Source organism: Phoca vitulina, unplaced genomic scaffold (genome assembly GCF_004348235.1).
Source record: "Phoca vitulina isolate PV1807 unplaced genomic scaffold, GSC_HSeal_1.0 scaffold30, whole genome shotgun sequence".
Classification (NCBI taxonomy): Eukaryota; Metazoa; Chordata; class Mammalia; order Carnivora; family Phocidae; genus Phoca; species Phoca vitulina.
This window is the reverse complement of record NW_022589733.1, coordinates 23669307-23678712: the sequence shown is the minus strand read 5'-3', so window position 1 is coordinate 23678712 and position 9406 is coordinate 23669307. Positions and strand designations below refer to the sequence as shown.

The 9406-nt window shown below is 60.7% G+C and overlaps 1 protein-coding gene across 3 annotated transcripts; it reads right to left on the bottom strand.

Annotated features, from left to right (window-relative positions):
* On the bottom strand, positions 1 to 9406 carry EXOSC6 (exosome component 6). 3 transcript variants are annotated; one of them, XM_032424492.1, is made up of 3 exons: positions 7752 to 9406; positions 1899 to 2667; positions 1 to 1629 (listed from the first exon to the last, which is right to left on the bottom strand). In XM_032424492.1, exon 1 carries the CDS (start codon positions 9403 to 9405, stop codon positions 8587 to 8589), a length of 819 nt encoding a protein of 272 aa, XP_032280383.1. In that variant the 5' UTR covers position 9406; the 3' UTR covers positions 1 to 1629; positions 1899 to 2667; positions 7752 to 8586. The 3 variants fall into 3 exon arrangements, with proteins under 3 accessions (XP_032280383.1, XP_032280384.1, XP_032280382.1); XM_032424493.1 differs by having other exon boundaries at positions 7893 to 9406; XM_032424491.1 differs by having other exon boundaries at positions 7898 to 9406.

Here is a 9406-nt window from a genome sequence, read left to right as displayed (position 1 = left end):
TAAATGGTTTTTCCCACTTGACCCTTCCATCTTGGGCACAGTAGGCATTTCTATGTGCCCATGCCCTGTGTGGTATACATGGGTGTGATTTTCCGTCCCCTTTGGATATTGCAAATGTGAAGGTGACCACAGGTATAAAGATATGCCAAAGGAAAAGACGCAGAAAGCCAGGCAAGAAGGAAGTGCGGGCATTTACCTTGGCGCACGGTCATTTGTGTGATGTGTCCTTGAGGGGATGAATCAGGACCACCAATGGAAGAGAAAGTCCAAGGTGACAAACTGCCAACTTCCTCCCAATTAAACACTCGGTCTGGATTGTCAATGCCTCGGGGACACTGTCGCCAGTCTCCTATTCCTCCCAGAAAGCAAGCAAGCAGGTGCTGAGTGCTCTCGGCGCTTGTATGGCATGAAGTCTTGAGGATGGGAAAAGGAGAAGGCTCACATTCGTTACCGTCTTGGCAGCCACGGTGGACCACGGATGATGATCACAGATTGAGGAAGAAAGGGGGTGGGGTCAGGGAGGGGCCCTGAAGTCACAAGCGAAACTCTGGGGTCTGATCCAAATCCCAAACAAAAAATGGAATGATTTAATGGGCTTCCATCCACGTATCCCGCAGACATCAACGGGTGCCTGCTGAGTGCCAGGCCCTGAGCACCGAGGGGGGGTCCGGGATGAACAGAAGCCCCTCCCTCTGCCATGGGCGCAGTGCTGCCCTCTCCAGTGCCGAACACTAGAGGAGAGGAGCCCAGAAACGAGAAGATCTGCCGTGACAGGTGCACAGAGGCCGCCTCGCTGGACGTCTCAGCCCTCCCCTGCATGGGTTCAGCGGACTCTTGCCCCCCCCACTGAGAGAGGGCAGGGGGGTGTCCATCCCCAGCCCCGGCCAGCTGCGGGCTTTGCTTCTCACTCAGAGCTGCCCTGGCCAGCTCCGCCACGGCCGCCCCCGGGGCTTGGCCCACAGGCAGCTGGGGCGCGTGGGCCAGCAGCAGGCAGGCAAGTGGGCAGGCAGACGGGCAGCAGGAGGACATTCGAGCATTGACTCTGGCCAGGGCTAGGGGTCTCCTCAGAGGACACGGAGATCACGAATATTCTCCCTCCTGCCTTTTGACGGTACCACCCCCAATTCCAGGCCACGGGCGAGGGGGCTGATTCCCATTGTGGGTTCGGGGTGTGAAGGAGGCCAGGCGGGGCTGCCCACTGACCGGGGCCATGCTCTGCCGCGCTGCCTCTTACAGAGCAGTACCCACGGCCTCGGAGCGGCGGAGCAGGGAAGGGCCAGCCTGGAAGCCAGTGGGGCCCGTGGGCACCTGGGCCCTTCCTCTGCACCCCTCCCTCCGTCCTCTCAGGCTCTGCCCTGCTCTCCTGTTCTCTCTTCAGACTTCGACATGGCTGGAGAGCCCAGGCCAGGCCCAGCCCAGCCGGGCCAGAAGAGACATCAGGGCACAGCCATCTCCTGGTGAGTCTGTCCAGGGCTGCCCGCAGCCTGCCGGGGAGGGAGGCTGGTGGCTGGCTTGTCCGACGCTCTGGGTTTCCCTGAGATGGAACAAGATCCCCAGGAGACCAGCTCAGACTACTCACTGTGGCATCTGGAAGTCTCTTCTCCCTTGGCCTCAAGTTTTGTCTGTAAACTGAGAGAGATGACCCAGTTCATTCCCAGGGCCCTGGTCACTGATGTCACCCAGCACCACCCTGCTGACAGAGACCGGGGCCCTACCTCCCACCTGGGGCCAGGTCCTCCCCGGGAAGCCCCACCTGCGTGGTGCCTGGGGGCTTCTTCCAGCTAGAGATGTTTGGGAAGTAGCAAATGGGAACTTGCCTGGATGAAATCTTGCCCCTAACTTGGGAAGCTTAAAGAAAATGTTAGGAACTCTTGAAACGTTTTCAGAAAGGAGCTCACCAAATTCTGCCAGCCAACATGCCATCTTCACAGACGTAAGGACGGCGCGTCCCCTGAGCCGGGCATCTGTGGTGGCCTCGCTCAGCTCCTGGCCCCCCTGCGGGCACTTGGGTGGTCTCCACCTTGCGGTGGAGGCGGCGGTAGGGCAGGTGTTTGCTGTGAGGAACCACACTGTGTAAATGCCCTGTGCTGAAGGTTCTGGTTGCTTTTGGGTTTGCCTCGTCTTCCCGGAAGGGAGATGGCAGGGCTGAGCTGGGGGCTGCTCCGAGCAGTCTCTGCACCTTCAGCTTGACCTTGACACAGATGAGGTCCAATCTCCCTGCCGGCACCTGCCTGAGGGTGTGTGTCACCCTGTGAGTGTGCCAGGGTGGGTGGCTTTGCCACTGCTTTTGTTCTGGGCTGAAGAGCAGCTGTCTGCTCCTGGGTAGCGCTCGGTTCTTTAACCTGGTGTTTCTTCAGTGACGCAGAGCTGCCTACGCGGTCTGCTGGTTTGCCGCGTGTCTCGTGGGAGACTCTAGGGGTTTTGTAATGATCTGGCCCAGGGGACTCCAGGAGGGAGGATGAAGCCCTTTGTGGGGGGGCGGGGGGCGCCGGAGCCGCCTGGGTCTGGGGCAGCAGTGGGTGGGCGGCGGTGGCCGTGGCTCGAGCCCTCAGGATGGTGCCCAGAGGAAGGGCAGGGTGGCGATGGGGTTCTGGTGGCCGCTGAACTGCTGAATGACGTCTCCGTAAGAACGGGTCCAGTCCAGGCCTCAAAATGGAAGTTTTCAACCTGAAGGGAAAGGTGTGTGGTGAAAGACTTGCCCCAAGTCTGCTCCCCCTGCCCCTGGCCCTCAGGACACTTGAGGTGGCTTGAGCTCTGCCCACAACACCATTCTAAAGCTGCGTCCTGTTTCTCTTTTCGTGGGGAGCTCCGACTTACCGACCGTAACCATTAGCCCAGACCAGGGACCAGATGCAGCCGTGCAGCCATGGGCGCAGGCGGCTGCCCCCTGGGGGGGAAGAGGCAAGGCCACAGGATCAGCGCCCAGGCTTCAGCCCTGGCTGATGACAGAGGGGTGGGGTGGGGTGAGGGGCCCCCTTCCTCAGGCCCAGAGGGACTCTGCCTGCAGCAAGCACCGCTGTAGGGTGCATGGGGCCTGAGACCCAACTCCCAAACCCATCCCAGCCCATCTCAACTCGGGCAGCTCTCAAGTCTGTGCTAAACGGTCAGTGAAGTAACATTCCTGTACCATTCACTCCTGGCTGCTTCAAAAAGTCATTTTAGGAAAAAATGCAAGGGAAGGTGGGGAAAAAAAAAAAAGCGAAGTGTCTGCATTGGCCGGGAATGGAACACCGGCCTCCCGCGTGGCAGGCGAGAATTCTCCCACTGAACCACCAAAGCTACGCATTAGAAAGGTTTGCCACAGAGACCCAGGTGGTCTAGCAGCCGCCAGCTCCGCGTCTGCTCTCCGTCGAGGTTTCGGGCCCGTCGGTGGGGGACAGGTGGGGGAACGCGCCGGACAATCTAAGGGGACCCAGACCAGTGAGAATTTTCTCTGAGCAGTCGCACCCTGCTGGGACGCCTCAGCTTCAGGCCTGTCCTAGCCCCCAAGCCCCCGCCCGCTAGTTCCCGGCCCCCAGGAGGCTGCCCGTTTCGGCACCGCGCCGGGGACCCCCCCCCACGCCCTTACCGCGACCCCCGGGGGCTGGGTACGCAATGTCCCCGCGCTCCGCCGTCACGCTTTCCTTTCTCCAAGGACGCGCCTCCCACCCGCGGAATCAGCATCCCTGAGGCTTCCAGGCCGCCCCTCCAGACCTCCTGAAGCCAGAAAGCGGGGGCGGGAGCGGGGGTGGCCGGAACTCGCACCCGCGGGCCTGGGCGCGGGGGAACCAGGATGAAGGGGAAGGGGTCCCCCGAACGTCCTCCATTCAGACCCAGTGTCCCTATAGACCTCGCCCCTCGTGGGCTGGGCCTGAGATGGGGGCGTGGCCGCACAGCACCCGAAAGTTGGTTTAGAAACTGTGCTGCCCCCCGCACGCATCCCCTCCCGTCCCCCTCATTACCCCTCCAGCCCCAGGCGTAGGGGGCGCCTGAAGCTTCTGCAGCTGTGTCCCCACAGAGCCTCGCTGCCCAGGCCGGGACCCACCAGTTCCCTCCCCGGAGATGCAGGGCAGAGGAGAGAAGGGGCAGAGGCCAGGCAGAGAGAGTCTGGGACCTCCTAAACTCCTCCTGTCCCCGCAGGCCTGGAGCAAAGAGGAAGGTGGCCTGGCCACAGCCCTCACCCTGCCTGGCTGGGCAGCATCCTGGCGATCCCCACGCAAGGATTAAAGGCTCTCACACCCCCACCGTGGCTTTAGGCCCCGACTTAACTCTTCCCTTTCATGCTTTGCCAGACTAAGATCCAGAACGTCAGCTGTTCCTGGGTCAGGCAGAGGAAACTTTGGAGGGCCCCTATCTGGCTGGCCAAAAGGCTGTAGGCAATTGTCCCCCTCCTGTCACCTGGAGCCACCTGGAAAGTGCCCCTTCTCAGAGGCCAGACATGGGGAAGCTGTGGTCTCCCAAAGTGGCCTTGGTTAAGTCCTTCAGGGCTCTTCTAATGGAGAATCCTGGGGTTCTAAGGAAAAGTTGCATGCCTGAAGTTTCTTCACGTTGAACTGCGGTCTAGGCAAGGACTCTGGCCATGGAGAGTGACCCTTCTCCATTTGTCTCTGTTGCAGCAGGAGTAACTATGACCTGGACTATAAGCTGTACAGGGAAGATGTCCCCTACAGGTAGGTGGATCTTACTCCTCCGTCCTCTGGGTAAACAGGTGGAGCTACTTGGCCTGACTCCCTCTCTGTCCTGTCCCAGTAGGGTGTATGAATACCCAAGGATCCCTCCACTCATCAATCGCGTGCCTGTTAAGATCCGGAGGACCCAGGTAGGCTTGGGGGTCAAGAGCAGCTTCAGTGCCCACAAGGGTGCCAGGAAGAGCCACCTGCCCCAAGAGCAAATAAAGCGTGAGTGAGGGGGCACAGCCCTTACCTACAGGGCTAGGGAAGAGCTGGGCAAACCTTAGCAGTGAGGGCAGGCCGGGGAGCCCTCTGCCCCCCGGGCCTGGTGGGACACCAGCTCTGGCCCCTCTCCAAACAGTCCAGACTGAGGAGCTGCACTCCATCAGGGGCGAGCTAAGCCAGATCAAAGCCCAGGTGGACCGTCTGTTGGAGAATCTGGAGCACATGGACCAGCAGAGGGACCAGCTTCCAGGTCGAACACCTCCAATTGTGGGCCCACATTCCCAGTGAGCTCCAGCTTTCCCCCCTGCTGAGGGTGCCAGGGCACCTGGGGGCTTTCCGTCTGCAGAGCTCCTTCCTGCCCTCCCTTCACCCTCTCCCTCTAGTTGTTCCACTGGCTTGGAGACCCTGTGGCTTCTAGGTTGTTCTGTGAGCCCCCCCCCCCCCACCCACTCAGCAGCTATCTGGAGGCAGAACAGTGTCCCAGCCCCTCCCCATCTTGTCCTCTCAAGCCCTGGGCACCCTTGATCAGTGCTGGGCACCAAGTGGCCTGAGATCAGCTGGGGCCTCAAAACCTGGCCATTAACTGGTGACTCCCCCTGCACAGGGTCAGAGGACAGTGAAGAAACCAGGGGCCCAGGGAGTAAGGGTTCCTCATGCAGAATCACTGAACTCCAGCAGGAGCCCAGGGACCAGAGGGCCCATCCCGAAGCAGACAGCTCTGAGGACAGCTCGACCCAGAGGAGGCAGTGAGTGGCCTGGTGCCTCCCCTCATCCTCACCCTCCTTGCATTTGGCTCCTTGCGGCCTCCCTGTAAGCAAGGGAGAGCCTCAGGTCCGTGCAGGAACCCACAGCGGTGGTTGAAGGGAGACATGTGACATCTACCCCATACAATCCCCAGAAGATGGGCCCTGCACTACTTTTTATCCTCTCGCCACTGGCTGGATGAGCTCAGGGGACTAGGGGCTTGTTCTGGCTTAAAATACCATCTCCAGGAAGCTGGGAGGTGGACTTCGAGCAGTGCAGAATGGCCCCAGACCCCTTGCCTGAGGCCCCAGAACCGGTTAAAACCCATTTCTGCCTTTTTCCTGCCCTGCCCCATCTTGTCAGGTACCATGCTCCCTGGGGAGGAGCCCTACCTGCCCTACCATATCCTCCTCCCTTATTGGTGCTCCCTGCGGCAGGCCAAGCCCCACGTTTGTTTGGGCCATCTCTGCGAGGTCCGGGATGCTGAGGGGCTGGCAGTAATGAGTCTTCCTTCCTCCACTTGTCCGGCTCTGCCCCCTGGACTGCTGGGCTCTGGAGGGCCCTTACTGCTGCCCGGGCCTGAGTCACATCTGGGAGAAGACCACGCTACATGAAGGGAATGCTTTGGTGGTTCTGGATTCCCAGGCCTCAGGAACAATCTAGAGTAGCACCGAGCTGCCAAAGCTGCTGAGAAAGGGATGTGGGGTTGAGGGAAGAGGTTAGCAGGCAGGCCTCCGTTTCCTAGCCATCCCATACCTCTCAGCTCTCCTGGCCAGAGTCCTGCTTCCATTTTTCCTACAGGGGAAGAATCCGGCATTGGATCCGGAGGGCAGCTGGTAGAAGGGTGGAAGCCCTCCAGGCTCCTTCCCAGGTGGCTCCCTTCCTTGCCTCGTGTGGGTTTCTGAAGGCCTCCCGGAGGTGACTGTGCAACCAGAGGCACCCATTCTGGAATGAGTGCAGTGAAAGCAGAGGCAAGGCTCAGCGAGACCAGCCAGGAAGCCTCCCCGTAACGGTGGCTTTTGCTTTGGAGGTCGTATTTCCAGATAGGGGCTGGGAGGGAGGCCGGCAGCTGCCTAGCACAAGCTCACCATCCTCATGAAGCCAAGGCCGTCTTGCAAGAGGCAGCGCCCAGGCCCCCTTTGGGTGCACGTCAGCCCCTGGGGACTGCAGGTACCGCTCTGGCTGCTCTTCCCCGCCCCCCACCCCCCACCCCAGGCCCTGCCAGTTCTGAGTGTGGAGCGTCCTGCAGTGGCCAGCCCAGCTTTCTCCAGCCACAGTGGTGCCCAGGAAACACTCATGTGCCTACAGTGCCCCTTCCAGTCTGAAACTGAGCTTTAAGCTCCTCAGTGTGTGCCCTACATAACCCCTTTGGTTCCAGACTCCCCATCCACCCTAAAAAGCTATCCTTCAGAATAAGGCTATCAATTTTATGTCCATTTCTATCTTGTCTCTGGCTGCTGTGATACTATGTATTTCAGATCTGCTCTGGAAATTATGCCAAAGGGAGAAAAATAAAATTTGTGTTTCTCTTCCCCGGTCAGGGGTTCTTGGTGTAGTCTCCAAGCCTCATTCTGGTCCTAGGGCTGCCTCAGACCAGGCCTTCCTGGAGAAGCTGAGTCACACACATTCAGAAACTCCTAACTAAGCCAGGGCACACAGAGGGGACCAGGCTGCCTGCCTTCTTCCAATTCAGACCTGAGCACAAACTCACAGGGCTCAGGAGCCACACAGGAAAGGTTCCACTCTTGTGGCCACTCAGGCCAGCTCTGCTGTATGTATAATGGTCAGGCTGCATCTCGTTTCCCAACATCCAGAAGCTCTTACTCCTGGAAGTTCATCTGCACCCTTCCAGAAGCCAAGACTGGAAAGGGGAGCCAAATAATAAAGCCAGCCTGATGGGGCGCTTGGGTGGCTCAGTCAGTCAGGCATCCATCCGACTTGATTTTTGGCTCAGGTCCTGATCTCAGGGTCATGAGATCAAGCCCTGCATCAGGCTCTGTGCTCAGCATGGAGTCTGTGTGGGATTCTCTCTCTCTTCCTCCCCACCGCTGTCCCCCACACATGCACTCTCTCTAAACAAATAAATCTTAAAAAAAAAAAAAAAAAAAGCCAGCCTGGACCCCCACTTCTTACCAGCAGTGGAGGAGGCCTCTAGCTTCCACCCAGAGCCAAACCCCTTCCAGCTACCCAACTCTGAGCTGTGGTCTTGCCCAGCACCAAACCAGAGGCTAGAGTGCTCCTCGGCCCATACAGCCCTCCATACTCTTGTCACACCTCACCAGTGGCCAACTCTGGTACTCAAGGGGCAGCTTCTCCTCCTTCCAGGCACATTCCCCCACACCAGCCCCTGCACCTCCTTCCGTTTCAGCCGGTCTCTTCTGCTTATGTCGGTCTAAGGAACAGGACACATTCAAGGCAATGCTGTCCCAAGCCCTCGACCCCAGGGGTCCACTACTCAGTGCAGAAGTCTTGCTCCTTTAAATTCACTGCCGAGAAGAACGACAATAGAAAACTTTTCCAGATACAAAGGAGTTTGTTTTAGCTCAGATATAAATGAGTAGGCACAGCCCCTTGTCCATTCTCTCAAGAGCAGACCAATTACATAGAAGGGAGTCACTAGCTGGCCTGCATAGAGTCCATCCCTTACAAGACAAAAGCTCCAAGTCCCGTTTTCCAGGCGAGGCCAGCTGAAAAGTCCTTTCCAACTTGGGAGTCAGGCCGCATTCGCAAGTTTCTTTGGGTCGTAGCTGGGAAGCACCAACTCAAATAGAAAAGTTTCTTTAACGGAAGTCTCTCAAAAACTGTTCCAACACAGCTGTCCAGTGCATTAGCTCTGTGCACGCCTCCTCGGACCCTGTCCAGCCCTCTGAATTCTCAGCTCCGTGCAGTCTGGATGCTGACGGCACGGGTCTTTTAGGGGACGGCGGCAGCTCGGCCCTCCGCGTCCGTCGTTGCTCAGGCTTCTGGTTCAGGACGGCGCGGCGGCGCCCCTCCGGCGGGCAGCCCGCACCAAGCACTGCTGCAGGACGGGGTAGAGGCGCTGGCAGCCCTCCAGGCCCAGGCGCACCGCCTCGGCCCAGCTCTCGGTCGGGCCGCCCTCCCCGCTGCCCAGCAGCCCGGCCACCTGGTTGAGCACAGGCATGAGCGCCACTGTGAGGCCGGCGGCGGCGTGCTCCTCCTCGAGTCGCGTGGGGTCCAGCAGCCAGGTGGGCGCCGGCTCCGGGGTGCGGCTCAGGCCGCAGCCCACCACCAGGTCGTACATCTCGACGCCCGCGTCGGCCAGGGCGAGCGCGGCGGCCGTGAGCGCGGCGGCCAGCGCCGAGCCGCCGTCCTCGAGCAGCAGCGCCGACACCTCGAGCTGCGCGCGCGGGTAGCGGCCCAGGCGCACCGCCGGCTCGAGCGCCTCCTGCAGGGCCAGCGCCAGCTCGCGCTCCTCCCCCCCGCCCGGGGGCGCGCGGCGCCGGCGGCCGGAGAAGGGCGCGCGGCGGAAGTCGCAGAGCAGGCGGCCGCGCAGCGCGGCCGGGGCCTCGCCGCCCGCTCCGGCCGGGCCGCCACCGCGCTCGCTGCCCTCGGCCTGCCGCGGGCCGGACACGGCGCACAGCACCTTGGTGCCTCCCGCCTCCAGGTAGGCCGAGCCCTTGGCCTGGCTCAGCAGCCCTGCGCGCGCGTACACGGGCCGCAGCCGCGTCGGGTCGCGGGCGGCGGGCGCCTCATCCTTGTCGGCCGCGTACAGCTGCGGCGGCTGCGACTCCTCGGGCCCGCGGATGCGGCGGTGGTCCCCGGGCATG

What these genes read in the sequence shown, in the direction of transcription:
- EXOSC6 (XM_032424492.1), bottom strand. Translation starts at nt 9,405, where the DNA reads ATGCCCGGGGACCACCGCCGCATCCGCGGGCCCGAGGAGTCGCAGCCG.